The 15,699-nt window shown below is 34.1% G+C and overlaps 1 protein-coding gene across 1 annotated transcript; it reads left to right on the top strand.

Annotated features, from left to right (window-relative positions):
• Nucleotides 1-14,831: 14,831 nt before the first annotated feature.
• On the top strand, nucleotides 14,832-15,305 carry LOC143544218 (uncharacterized). Its single transcript, XM_077036368.1, has 2 exons — nucleotides 14,832-15,179; nucleotides 15,255-15,305. Exons 1-2 carry the CDS (start codon nucleotides 14,832-14,834, stop codon nucleotides 15,303-15,305), a joined length of 399 nt encoding a protein of 132 aa, XP_076892483.1.
• Nucleotides 15,306-15,699: the final 394 nt, after the last annotated feature.

Raw genomic sequence — 15,699 nt, 5'->3', positions numbered from 1 at the left:
TGAGGAAATGGGAATAATCTTGAGCACTCCAAACCAACTTCTAGCACATGCACAAAAATCTTCCTAGTCCCTGGTTTCTCCTTGAGCTTAAAAACCCTTTCTAGACTTGACTAGGCCATGGAGAAACTTGTTAGGTTTGAACCAAAATGAGAGGGGGAAAGAGTTTGGTCGAGACAGTTAAAGGAAAAGGAGTGTGGTGAGCTAGTATGTTTGAAATATTTAAAATGTGGTGGTGTGGTTGGTCTAAGGTTTCTTATATAATCACTCCATGCAAATTTGGAGTAACTAGAGGACAAAGTTTTAGTGTGTGCATGTGTATAAACTGATTTATATTAAAGAAATGGTGGTGGGATCGGCTTACGGAGAAATAAGATACATTAACATTGTTCTTTCTTCTATGTTAAGACTTTTCTTGTTACTCATTTTGTGAAAGAATCCTTCCATGTCTTTTGTACTTTGATGGGTTGCATGCATGGCACATATTTTTTTGTCTTGTCATCATACTAGATGACAAGTTTCTCTTTGGGTTGAGAGCTTCAAATTGGGTTAGATGAAAGGAAAAGTGGGGTCTTCACTTACTTTTCTATTCTTGACTTTCTTTTGTTACTTTTCTTGTAAAATTACTAAATTTGTCATGGTCTTTTGGTCAATCTCACTTAGTTTCTTTTACTTTTATACTTTATCACCATATAGTATAAGGCATGGGGTTTTGTGGTGTATTGTTTGCTTGTGGTGAGCCACCAAACGATTCATGCATGCATGTGCCAAATTTGGTTGGTTTAATTATTATTAGATATTTATTTTATAATTAATTTAGTATAACAAAGGTTTAAATATGAGTGCATTATACTTGTAGTTGTATAGTAACATAACTTAGTAGCCATCAGTTTGGTGTTTAGGTTTATATTTTATATTTAGTTTCACTACATTTTGTTTATACTAAGTTTGCTCACCAAGTTCTAGTTTTTCATTACGCTTTGGACACGGCTCAGAGTTGTTATTTATATACACTATAATATATTTAAGTACTATTTTAGTATCCAAAATATAGTATCACCAACTTTTGTTTGTGACGGATATTTGTACGTATGACGCGGTAATTCCTATAATTACCTAATATATATAATGAACATGTTTGGAATTTACGACCTCTAAATGATGAATGATCATGCATGCGTATTAAAATGCTTACGAATAATAATAATGATTTATTTTTATCAATGGGTTGTACGGATATTGACCTGAATTTTGCCGGTTGTCACATCAATCGAGCAAGATGTAAAGTAAGAATTACTAACACATGCAAATAGTTTAAATAAACCAACACAGCAAATTGTTTATACAACGTTGTCAACGTCAAAAACAAATCCAAACAAATATAAAACTGAGAAAATTGTTAACCCTATGAACCGTTCACCTGAAGGAAGTTACAACGAGATTACTGGTTAGCCTTGCCTCAACCTCATTATTCCCTCTTGATTTGCATGCACAACAGCCCTAAGAAAAGGCGTTGCCTTCTGTCTTCCGTGCAACCCCCTCAAATTGTCGTGCCCTTCTTTTCTTATAATTCCATTTGATGGGATTGTGACTTTTCTTATTTGTGGGCTTTGTTATCACCGGCCCAGAGGCTTAATTTTCCTTTTATTTATATACTCCACAGCACACACCATTGATCAAAGTATTTTTGTGTTAAAAGCCCACATGATGCCATTGTCAAAACAACCACATGTAATAATCTAATCTACTTCTACTACTCTAATAAAAGAATATATCCTTTTGCCACTTGTCACTCTCTTAGACCCCCTCACCCTTTTCCAACCCATTTACAAAATATGGTTTTTTCTGGATCCCTTTTGGCTTATTACCCGACCTAATATGTTTTTTCAGATTTATATGTTTTCTCTGACCCGTTTTATTTTTCTTTCAATAGAATGGTAGCCCTAGGTTACACTCTCTGATTGTTTACATGCCAGAAGCAAATAAATCCGACGACCTACCACTCCATTTATCTCAGGCGGCCCACATCATCCTCCTCCATATTCATCCAACATTCGATTCATCTCTCTTGGATTCATATGAAGCCAGCACATCTTTTATCTAATTTCTTCTTTCATGTGCTAAATCCATTGTGTAAATGTCTAATTAGTTCTTTGTTTCGTTTGCACAAATTGGAAGTACCGGACTGATTTGCAATTTTATGGAGGTGTATCTGCTTAATTTCAACATTAGGTGAGTTTTTGTATGTGTTAGGTTTTATACTTTTGTTCCAATCCATTTCAATTGCGTCAATGTCTAATCAATTCCTATTTTCGTTTGTAGAAATCGGAAGTATCGATTTGATTTGCAATTTTATGGAGGTCGTTCTTGTTTAGTTTTAACCCTAGGTGAGTTATTGTATATATTAGGTTTTATGCTTTTGTCCTAATTTCCCAATTCAATTTGTTCTTGTATATTCATTCATCAAAAGTCTACATCTTTTTTATTATCACAGCCCCTGTAAGCAACTTCCTCTTAGTTTCATGTTTTATAGTTTCACTTAAATCTGATGTTACCTTTTGAAGTAGGCATTGGTTAGTTGTTTTATGCTTATATATTGTAACGCATTTACCCGAAACCTGACTCGAGAAAACTCGTACACGAACTCGAACTAACTTGACCCAAAAAAACCCGAACCCGAGAAAAGACTAAACCAAACCAAAATAATTCGGGTTAGTTTTTGGGTCTGATTTATGTGTTTCGGGTCAACCCCAAAAACCTGAATAAACTTTTAGTTATAAAACCAAATATATTTTTAGGTATAATAGGCTAAACCTTAGCCACTAAAATTGTCAGAATCTGACCCTAATCGACTGTTATCATTGCACCTATTATGGGTGGACTGTTTATTGTTAATTTATGTTTTCCATATATGATTAATAGCAACTGTAACTAAACAACCAAATAACGCCTGATAAAAGACGATTATGATTGGAATATGTTTTACTCTTCATTCGAATTGTTTTATTAGCTAATGTTTATTTATTATTGGTTAATTACATTACAAGCGAAAAAGAATATGTTGTTTTAATTTTAGCATTGTAGTTTTTATTTTATTTCTTTTTGTTTTCTAGGATACACGAAACTCGATTAACCCAACCTGAAAAACTTGAACCCGGATTACCCGACCCGAAAAACCAGTGAGAGATTTGGGTTGGGTTTTGGGTCAAGACTTAAAACTTTGAAACCTGAAGAACCCAACCCGAAAAACCCAAAACCCGAAAAACAAACCCGAACCCCTACTAAGAATCAATTTTTAACTTTCAATCTCTGTAAATTAATAAAATTGCAGATATGCTCACCTATAATTCTAGTTAATTAGCTATGCATTAACATTTGAAGTTAAAAAGAGAAGGATTTGATTTCATGTGTTGCATCATTGGCTCATTGCATCAGTTAGTTGATTATTGTAAGGGGTAATGTTTTTATCATTGGTTCATTGCATCAATAGGTTTAAAATTTTTAGTAGATGTCAGGCTGACCTTGGAACATTTTTTTGTCAAGTTTTTCAAAAGGAATTATAATGTGTTTAATATGATGACAAAGCTATATTAATACAGTTATCATCCAAGTAATACAATAAAACACTTTTGTGTATGCATTAAAAACTCACTTTGGTCTATCTTCTACCCGTTTGATCCGTTAAGCAATAAAAGATTATTTTAATTTTTCAATTTTCACTAAATATAAATCAATAGATTATTTTAGGCAAATATATTTTAGGGAAGAAATCAAGGATTTAATATCGGAAAGCTAGAATCACAAATTTTTTTAATCTTGTCAAATCATTTACCGTGCTTAAATACCTGAAAATCCGAATTTTTGATTATTTGGAAAGATGCACGGCGTTTTGCGATGACCATAAACAAAAGCAAATGCCAATCATTATCTATGGTTGGTTTGTACTTTAAAGAGCCTGTGGGTTCTGACATGGACAACTATAAATTGCCTTATCAAAAGTTACAAGCAGACGTTGATGTTTAAAGATTAAAATTCTCATCAATTACTGTGTAATACATGGATCTCAAACTAGTATAATAATAAAATTTCAATATCTCAATTCTCAGGTGTGTGATGAACACACGTGAGTTTGAGATTTCTTTATAAGCATTTTATTTAACAACTCTATTAATTTAATTCATAGATAACAAAATTAATCATTTTGGTTCTTTATATATTGAATTCTATAATATCTAGAAATAAGTAAAAGTAATATACTTAGTAATAATATAGATGCATTTTATAAATAATTAACGTGTAAATATCATAGCCAAACATCCATTCGGAACCCGGTCAAATACCAGACAATACTTGGAACTTGTTTCTATCCGACCCGGTTTTAACCTTTATCATACTCGGAACCGGTTTCAGTTCATAAAATACCCAGTTTGTGCACCTCTACTCTAACCCATTCTTAAAGTTCTTGGCATATTAAGTTCTTGAGCTCGTTTTTCAATGAGCTTAATTCAGGTTAAAGCATGTTTATGCTTAGTTTTATTTTGTATTTTTAATGAGAACTCGTGTTGTTTCTATTTGCTAGATAGCTGACAACGATCATTTGTTCAAAACTCAATTTATAAAATGTTACATGTACTGGACATGGAGATGGTTGTAGAGAGCATCGTAGACATGAGTTCAATCATGATTTGTGTTTTAGATTTGTAGTTGAACTTATTTTGTATTTAAGTTAGGTTAGTCACAGGTACTCTGTTGAACTTATTATGTATGTTTCTTTTTTGTAACTTTGAGTTTTAGACATTTTAGAGTTAAACGTCTTGAGTTAATGACATTTTGGAGTTTTAGAAATTTTAAATTGAAAACTTTGTACAAAACCAAGCCAAAACCAAGCCGCTAGGTTTCATACCAAACCAAGTTCAAGTATCAATATAACGCTCGTTTCCTTAAATTCAAACCGTTCGGTTTGGCTTGGTTTAAAACCAAACTAAGTATGAGTAAGCCCGCGTTAGGTTCAGCTCGATTCGTGAACTTGCTATACATGTGCTTTGTGACAATGGATTGAAAGGTGGGGATAACCAAGAAGAAGAAGAAGAAGAAGAAGAAAGAAAGAATCGTTAACTACCTTTTTTGGTTCACACATTTATTTCATCTCATTATGGCTTATATGGGTTTTCTATTGATCTATACTATATATAATATATCAAAAAGTGACAAATTAAAACACTTAATTTTAAGAGTTTTATATATTTTAATGCACAAAGTACATGCATAAAAAGAGGTTAATTTGTCTTTTAAACATAATTCAGCTAACTTACAAGTTTGCCCCTCACATTTAACCATATTATATTTTTAAATTCAATTTTAAACCAACCGTGTGACATTCGTGACAAAACTAAGTATACCTTAGTGTTTACTTATCGAATAAGCGATTAGCCTTGTATTGCGTAATGACCAAACGAATAACCAAACGAGTCTGGTTATGACCCGGATATCCCGGGGGGCGTCTATAAGTAATATACATATATTAGAAGCTAACATATTTATTTTATGGCCATAGTACATAGCAAACCAGCTAAACAAAAAGATACTCGTTTAACAATACGCTATGATCTTAAACGCGAAAGCTAGTTCCAAAGCAAACATTGTATCATCCAGTTAAGCCTAAAAATACTTACAAAAAAACTTATATGAGATGTTTTAAGCGACCCGTGAAAATATTTTGGATTTTTACAAACAAATGATATGTTTTTTCTAAATTTACAAAAATTTGGCTGAAAAACAACCGTTTTCGTGCTGTTTGTCACACCCGATCTATTTTACTTGCCAAAAACCAAACCCAAAATAAATTTGGGCTCGTGATTTCACGTATGTCACGCAAAATGACGTGAAATAAACCAAAGTGAGGCCCAAGGGGGGCCCCTTTAATTCCGACCGACATAGGGAAACCCCCCCCCCTATATAATTTACGTTTTAAACTTCATCAAAAAGTTATTCAACAACATATCAAGTCCTTGCAACTGATTAACCCTTGTTGTTCCATTTTCCAGCAGAAACCTAAAGGTAAAACTCATTTTTGATCAAATTTAACTTGATTTAAACATGTTTATAAACATGAAAGTATAATTTGATTATCAAAAATTACTTCTAACTATGTAAAAACCCTAAAAATGATCCAAAATCATATTTTGATCCTAAACATGGTTAGAAATCAGAATCAATAACTCTTTTTTGCCATAACACGGATTAGGAGTTTTAAATCGCGTTTTTATTGTTCAAAAACTCGATTTGAAATCCTAACCGAAACCCTTTGTTTCAAGGCTGGTTGATTAATGATACATGCTTGGTTTTGTGATATGTGACCGGTAGATACATTAACTAGAAGGCCAAGAACCCGGACAAGCGAGAAAAAGGCCGAAACAAACGAAAAACGCAAAGGTATTACCGAAACCCTCGTTTAGGGGCTGTTTAGGATTAGATCATGAAGTTCCTTCGGGTCACGAAGTTTCTTAACGTGGTTTTCAGTGAGGGTACTGGCTAGGGTAATGGCCTCATGAAGTTCCTTCGGGTCACGACTTAGGACGGAATCTTGGATTTGCATCAGCAAACCCGTGATGTACTTGTCAATCGCACGCTCCAAGGGAGGGACCATGTGCGAGATAAGGATGCTCAATTCGTGAAACCGATTGTTGTAAGCGGTATTATCACCTCCCTCTTGCTTCAAATTCCAAAACTCTTCTTCCAACTTCTGGAGTTCATATTTCGAGTAAAACTTTTCTAGCATGAGCTTCTTGAGGTCATCCCATGGCAAGGACATGGCAACCTCAGCCCAAAGGTCTTTCTCCTTGCTATTCCGCCAAGTAAGGGCACTTGATTTGAAAACACTTTATGCATACATGGTCTTCTTGTGATCCGGACATGCATAGTGGAGGAACACGCTTTCTATGTGCTCAAACCAATGAAGAAGGGTTGTAGCACCCTCAGTCCCAAAGTAATCGGTTGGGTTAGCGTTGGTGAATTGCTTGATAGAGAAAACATTAGGGTTCGCGGGAACATTAGCGGCATTCACGGCTTGGAGTTGAGAGATGACTATTGGGAGGTGATGTGTTATAAAACACACGTATTTTCCGCACCTTTTATCTACGTTTTTGTATTTCATTTTATGTGTTTTAACTTGTTTTAGATAGGTTTTGCATAATTTTATTCATATTGTAGGTTTTGGGTGAAAGAAAGAAAGAAACCGAGCTTTTGGAGTGGTTTACGAGCCTTTTACGCATACGTTTTCAAGTAAAACTCAAGGCCCGGACCGTATGCATCATGGAGGCCCAAATCTTACATTATATTATAATATATAAAAAATAAAAAATAAAAACCCTAAGGGCAGTAGCAGCTGCGATCGCAGCAGAGGAAGGAAGGAAGGAAGCAAAGAAGAAATCTTTTTTCGGCTAGGGTTTGAAGGTTGTGGCGGCTAGGGAAGGAAGAAGACACAAGAACCAAGCCTCGGGATCATTCACCACTGTTTTTTTACAGCCTAAAGCAGCCCCGGAACATCTCATATCCTTACATCTTTTTCATTGTTCATACAATTTTAGTTTCTTGCTTAATTGTTGAATTGTTTTGCAATTGCTTAAGAGATTGAATTGTTTATGAGTAGAATTGATCGTTGGATGATTATTATGATGATTGGTATGAGTTATATAATGTTTTTATTGAATGCTAGCTGCTGTCCAATTATGATTCTCGGCTAATCTTGTTCGTTCTACCTAGGAATGATGATTATTGTTAGTGTTTGATAGATTTTATGGATTGTTTGATTAATAGACCTTAATTGCTATTGTAAAGTTTAACTTAGACATGAAATAGATTGTGTTTAAGGGCTGGAAATTTTGGTAATTCATTGCATGAACCCCGTGTGTTGATTGATTAGTTTTGTGTTAATTGATCGATGCATTGTTTGATTCTAGACTTGGTGTTTAGGGTTTGTTTGCGGTAGGTACCACCATAGGGTTTTGTTGCGTGATTATTTGGATTAAGTACAGCGGTTAGACACCTTCTTTGAGACCGAGAGGTGATAAGAAGTTAGGGTTGTCTCATTGCCTTTTCATGCTAGAATAAGGATTGCGCGAGAGCGAGTTCGTTTCTTGTCAGGTTTAGGTGCTTTGAGCGACTAGTTGATCTATTTTGGTTTAAGTTGAATTGTTCCTCTATCCTTGGTTGTGTAGTATTCATTGCCATTAGGGTCGAGTGTTGGTGAGACCGAGAGGTGATCCTTCATTAGAACACATTAGCAATTGTTTCCCGGTTTGGTCGTTTTAGGCGATTTTGAGTAGTTTATGCTTATTGAGTGAGACCGAGAGGTGATCCAGTGAGCCCGAGCGATCCTTAGTCGTGTCATCTTTAGGGACCGATGTCTTGAAGTCATTCAATCCATTAGCTTGTTAGGCCTACAATTTGATTCAGACCTAGGTAGATGTTTTTCTCCATCCTAAGTTAACACAGTTAGTTTCCCGTTAAGTTTTCTATATTTGGTAAGTGTTGTCAGTCAATCTAGTTAGTTCAGTTAAGTTAAAAGAATTCAAAAATCAATATAATATTATTCTAAGGTAGGTCTTGTCTAGGGTTAGTAATCGTTAGCGTCTTACGTGTCCACGTGTTCGATACTCGGACTTCCTAGGTCTATACTACTTGCAATCGGTACACTTGCCGGTTGTGTGTGGTTTTAGGATTTTCGTTTTAATATTAAAGCTTAGTTGTGAGGGTCATTATTATAGGGTTATTAGACACACATCAGGAGGGCTTCCACGATTCCTTTCGTAATGCGAGATAACATGCGATGGCCAGATTTGCCAACGCGGCGGGTATGGTTGATAAGGCGAGAAGACATGCTGCAGGGAAAATTGTGTAAAATTTATGAGACTTGGGTAAATATTGTAAATATGCGGGTTTGTGTAAATTGATACTTGTGAATTTTGTTTGACAATTTGAGGTTGGGATTTTGGTTGAGGTTGAGAAGTGCATCACTTATGAAGCAAAGTTTTATCATCGTTAACATTATGAGGAAAATAAATAAAATGATAACATAACTTAAAATTGAAATATAATGTTTCATTTGTTTGTTAGGATTTCATGAATCACCATGGTTTCTTCCAACAAAATGAAAATATCGAAAACCAAATAAAAGTTGTTGAAATATATTAAAATAATAACTTAAAATTGAAATATAAGGTTTCATTTGTTGGTCAGGATTTCATTAATCACCATGGTTCCTTTCAATGAAATGAAAAGATTGAAAAGCAAATAAAGGTTGTTGAAATATATTAAAATAATAACTTAAAATTGAAATATAAAGTTTCATTTGTTGGTTAGGATTTCATGAATCACCATGGTTCCTTCCAACAAAATGAAAATATCAAAAACCAAATAAAATCGATTAAAATTGAGTTGTGAGGGGTGTTGAGATAGATGGTTGAAGTACTTCGGGAACCACCCCGTATTTGTGTACTTCACCCAACTATTTAACTAAAACACAATACGGAAGACCGAATTTAGCCACGTATCACCGTGAATTCGATTATAAATTAAGGACGTGATCGTCACATGACCACGATTGATACAATGAGGGTAGTAGATTCGTGAACGTTTGGTATGGTACGCTTTGGCCTAACAAGTTTCACACTCACACCTCACTCTCCAGGAAGGCAGCCAGGTCTCACGGTTGATTGAGGTGTATGCGCATTGCACTTCCTTAGGCTCGCAAGCCTTGGTGTTAAAGGATCGGTATACAGGCTCGCATTGCACTTCCTAAAGTTTTGAAAATGACTTTGAGGCATAGCCTCGGAATAAGTGTGTGCTTTCGTGTATAGTTGTATATGATAAACAATTTAAATAAATTAAGCTATGTACAAAAACATTTAAACAAGTAGGGTGCACATATTGGAACACGTATAGGAACCCTAAGCATGCTACTAGGTCGTTACGTGTAACCACCAATCTTATAGCCTTCGTCTCTGATACCAATCTGTCACACCCCAACCTAAGGCGGAATATGCCGGGGCGCGACATAATTGTATCATAGCTCAAAAGACACTAAAGTAAATACACGTGTCAATATCTAAATTATTTATTTCATATAATTCAAGTACGCAAAAACACAAACATTGTCTCGAATTTAAATAAACATTACAACTTAAATAAATAAGAACAAAATCCGTCTTTATTACTCAATGTAACCTAAAGTCCAATCTACTCTTTAATCTCTTGCTTCATCCATTATTGCTACCTGCGCTATGCGTGAAAATACATAGTTTGTCAACATAAAGTTGAGCAAGTAATCACGGTGTTTGAATACATATAATATTAAAAATGAAAATTCCTTGCGATAAATATGAACTACTACAACTAGCATAACAATAAACATAAAAATTGTCTTTCCTCTCGAATCACATAGATAGCAAGCTACTCCGACGGCGTATGATCATACTAATGAGGATGAGGATGAGATACCAACCACCAAAACATAAAATAAACACATAATTACATTTGCACGTATAACTAATTGAGCAATATCTTATAACGCAAATAATGGAATTGTAGTGAAATAAAATGATAGAGTTGTGAACGCATAACACCCCCAAAATATAAAACGGTAAAAAGGGGGATGTGAATTACTTACCTTTAACGAGTGGATTAGTGAAGATGAAACGACAAATAAATAAAGTGAAAACGGTCGAGCTCCTCGAGATTTGCAGACGAAGATTCCTAGTTGTTAAATATAAATCAATATTATCAAGACTTATTACGTAATTAAGGTTATTAATCGGTTTAAATAATTTGTGGTCGTTTCGGGTTTCAATTCGTTGTTATATTTGTTATTTATTATTTAATATTATTATTACCATCGTTATTGTTGCCATTATTATTATTAGATAAATAGAATAAGTAAAGATTATATATATATATATATATATATATATATATATATATATGTCTATAGGTATATTTTAATGAAGAAACATTGTGTATAAAATCTATCTATGTATTTGTAAATAAACAATCATTATCAATACATAAAAAAAATTATTTTGAACCTCTTAAGATAGTTCGGTTCATCTTAAAATATAATGAACTATATATAAATATATAACAATGCATATATATATATTTGTATATGTTGTTGTCGAAAAAGTTTAAAGGTCCGGAAAAATGATAGTTTGGGGTTCGGTTTTAATAAAAATAAGATTTATTGGATAATATATCATTATAAAAGGTTTTAAAAAAATGAAATAGAAAAAAATAAACAAAACCAGGCCTGGGAGGGATCGAACCCGGGTCCCAGGCCGGTTCAGGCCTTAACAAGAATAGGTAGACCAACAGACCAGGCTGATTGTTTGTTGAAAACATGGAACTAATAATTTTAAAACACACATTATGTTCTTCCACAAATTAATTGCAAACCCTAGATCTTGAATTCGTGTTAATTGTTAATTGTCGATTCAAATTGAGTTAGGGTTATCGTTAGATGATCAAAAATGAACTGAATCCATAATATAATTACCGAAATAGATGAAGGTTTAAAGGAGAATGATGACGTTAAAACTCACGGCCCGAATTGGTTTCAAAAGAGACTTGCACGGCTGTTATTACTGCAATTGGCTTAGGGTTTAGTATCGTGGTGTTGTAGGGATTGTGTGAGCGATTTTAATTGAGTTTTAGACGAGTATTTATAGTGTTTAGAAGATGGTTCAGCCTCGGTTTAGTTTGATTATGTTAACTGTCGATTTCGAGTCATTTACCAAGATTAGTGTAACATTCGTTACTTTTCAAACCCAAAAATCCGACCCATTTTGAATTTTCGGTTTTAATTATATCTATAAAGACATATATTTCAAGTTTCGTTTCTTGTTCATGTGTTTATATTCGTTAGACTGACTAATTTCATCGATTCGTAGTATTCTTGTTCGTAGTTCATTATTTATATACATTCTCGATTATTTAAGTTTATCGTTCGTTAGTATTCTATTCGTTTTATTTAAATAAACGAAAACTCCGGGATTTAAAATTAAACGATCTTCAAACTAGGCATGCATAATACGAAAAAATTATCCAAACATTTAACTTTTATTACCTATTTATTATATTACCAAGTTCAAGGTCTATAATGTAACTATATTTTCAATTCTGAATTTAAAGAAGTTGATAAATGAAGGACCAAAGCTGCAAATAGATCTAACTTATATCATAACCCTACCCCAGCCCCCCCCCCCCCCCCTCTGTTGTCCCGTTTTTCCGGCGGAAATTTCCGGCCACCGTCCGCGAACTCCGGCGAGCCATTTTATCCCCTAATCTCGCTCCTTAATCCAATTAATTGTTTGTAACAATATTAGACTTTGACATTGACCCTAACGCTCTGTTCCCGAGTTTCATTTAAAGAGGGGAGGGGAAGGAAATGATAGGAAAAGGTGAAAAAAGTGTGTTCCAATGAATTTTTAAGGAGAGAAGAGGAGGGGAAAGAAGAGAAAAGGCTGGAAAATTGGAACGTATATTAATCTTCCCAACTTGGAGAGATTAGGAGAGAAAACATTATCAATTCCTAAATTACCCTCAAATCTATTCTTTAATTATACACGATTGTATGACGTTCTCTCCATACGTACTACAACAGTTTTTTTTGGCGCTAACCTGCATCTTTTTGGCGCAAACATACATCTGCATATGCAATTGAACATCTCATCATCTTCCTAGAGTCGAACTTCATTCTGAATCAAGTTAGCTTTCTTCCTAATCCAGTTTTCCATGGTTTGCCCTAGTTACAAACATCTAATGTTGCAATTGCCCATATTTATCGAATTAATATAATTAGATTAGCTTTCTTCCTAATCTAATTGACACAGAATGCAACATGAAGTTTTTAAATCTTTCATAGTATATGTTTGTTGTTGGTATTAGTTTGTCAAAATACTAATGCTTTCAAGGTCTGTGAACAGAAGCTCAGTTGTTCCAAAAGTCAATGAAGTATGAATGTATTAAATAGATAATAGCATACTAAAATTTATACGAGAAGTAAACATATACAAATTTTGAAAATTGTGGCCCAAAGCAACCTGGTACTTTGCTCTGCAAGTTCATTCAATTGCACATATTAATACCCAAAAAGCAAAAGTTGATGCTAGTTAATTTTAACATGTTATGTAGAAATTTTTAACATTGCACCTACCATATAGCATAGGAGTTTAGAATAATACCCGTAAGATAGCCCCCAGGTTTCAACATAGATACATTATGAAGAAGTCTTTGTATTTTCTCTTGGTTTTTAATTATATATTTGGCCATTCGTAGTAGTTGCTTTCATTGTGTTAAATATATGTTTTGTTTTTCTTTTTAAAGTGAATTTTGGCACTTTGCTATGGATGATCAAATACTCCGTATTGGTAGCTTTCATTACACGACATAGATTGTCTACCAAAAAACGTGCCAATATACCTACTAGAGATGTAATTTTACAACGACGATATGCACGAGAAGAGATGTTACATGACCTTTCAAATAGTGGAAAATGTCGTGAACTTATTCGTATGAGTAAGAGATCTTATATGACATTGTGCAATATCTTAAAGCATGACGGTGGTCTTCGACCTACTCAACGAATGTCCGTGGAAGAGCAAGTTGCAAGATTTTTGCATATTGTAGGTAATGACATGAGAAATAGATTAGCATCTTGGATATACCGTCGTTCTAGATCAACAACCAGTCGGTGCTTCCATAGAGTTCTACGAGCTATTATATCGTTAGAAAGTCATTACATACAACAACCTAAAGGTGATATTGTTCCAAAAGAAATTCAAGAGAAAAAGATATCCTTTTTTTAAGGATTGCATAGGGGCAATTGACGGAAAACATGTTCGTGTCAAAGTATCAAACAAAGATGCCGCTAGATATCGTGGTCGTAAAGGATACCCGACAATAAATGTATTAGCAGCTTGTACATTTGACTTAAAGTTTACATATATCTTAACCGGTTGAGAGGGGACTGCATCAGACTCGAGAATTATAAAGAATGCACTTAGTAGAGATGATAAACTAATAATTCCTACGGGTAATTTCTCAAAACTAAGTTTACTCAATTGTTATAATATTTTAGAGTAGTACTAATCATATTTTAATTATAGGTAAATATTGTTTAGTAGATGCGGGTTTGCCTCATACAATCTCACTAATGACACCATATAGAGGCGTTAGGTATCACTTGAAAGAGTACTCCACCCGTGCCCCCGAGAACTCAAAGGAGTTGTTTAACCTTCGTCATGCGTCATTACGTAACGCAATTGAACGAGCATTCGGTGTCTTAAAAAAGAGGTTTCCTATCATTAGAAGTACAGCCGAACCATTTTACTCTTGTCAAGCATAGTCAGACATCTTTTTGGCATGTTATATTTTACATAACTTTTTACTAGAGGAAAATCGAGACAAAGATCTTGAAGAGGAAGTCTTACATGAGGTGTTAAATGGACCGGTTGAGGAAGAACGCCATAGTACTAGAGGCATACGAGAGAGTAGTATTGAAGCAGACCAATTAAGGAACTCAATTGCAAATCAAATGTGGACTAAATATTTGATGTTACAAGAAGATGAAATAGATATGTCAAATTAGTTTTAGAATAGTACGTTACAGTAGTTCATTTTGACAATTTATTGACTGGTGTTTGAAATTATTTATGTTATTTGGTTTTTGTATTATTAATTACTATTACATTTATCGATTGCAAGTTTTTAATTGTTCTAACAATGTATTCTTGTAAATTTGTATTATTAACTATTATTATATTTACCAATTGCAAGTCATCATGAGCAAACATGACGCAAGTGAAAATACTAGTGAGAAAGAAAACATGATGTGGACAGAAACTATGGATAATGCGTTCATACAATCCATGATAACGCAGCAGGTCAGCGGTTATAGGATTGGTGGAAATTTTACTCCACAAGCGTACAAAAATATGGTTGCAGAGCTTAGCACAAATCTTCAAATGACATTTACCAAAAGTCATTTGAAGAATCGTTTAAAAACGTTGAAAAGTCGTTTTTCTACCTGGTATGATATGTTTAACGGAACGTCATTAAGTGGGTTCTCATGGAATCTTGAAACTCAACTAATTGAAGCGGAGGATGAAGTCTGGAAAAAACTAATAGAAGTAAGTGTTTTAATTAATTACTTGAATATTCTAATTATCTTTTATTATACTAATTATCTTGATTTTGTTAAATAGTCAGAGCCAAAAGCTGCAATGTTGAAGACGAAGAGTGTCAAACTATCATGAAATGCTATATTTATTTGCAAAAGATAGGGCATCCGGCGCACAAGCTGAAACTGCTAAAGAAAGAAAGGCTCGATTGCAGAATGATGATGGCAATAACACAGAAACACCTCCAGAACTAGATGAATTCTTAGCTGCCAATGATGTAATTCTAGAGAGCCAATACAATCTTGATGATGATGCTTATGTGGTTGATCTTACATCTTCTCTACCTGATCTATCTTCAAGTGCAAAGAAATATAAGAGTAGAAAAATAAAAGTCGAACAAGAAGATGATGGTTTAGCCTCGGTGATTATGAATAGTGTTGGTAGTGTGGCTAATGCTATTGCTGAAGGTAATAAAATTATTCAAGAGAGCAATAAAATACTTGAAAGAGTTAATCATCGTGAGTACACG

The sequence above is a fragment of the Bidens hawaiensis genome, unplaced genomic scaffold (assembly GCF_021521415.1).
Source record: "Bidens hawaiensis isolate Kalapana, Puna unplaced genomic scaffold, B.hawaiensis_p1.1 tig00013503_1, whole genome shotgun sequence".
Classification (NCBI taxonomy): domain Eukaryota; kingdom Viridiplantae; phylum Streptophyta; class Magnoliopsida; order Asterales; family Asteraceae; genus Bidens; species Bidens hawaiensis.
Note: the sequence above shows the minus strand (reverse complement) of the source record. Positions and strands in the feature narration are given on the sequence as shown.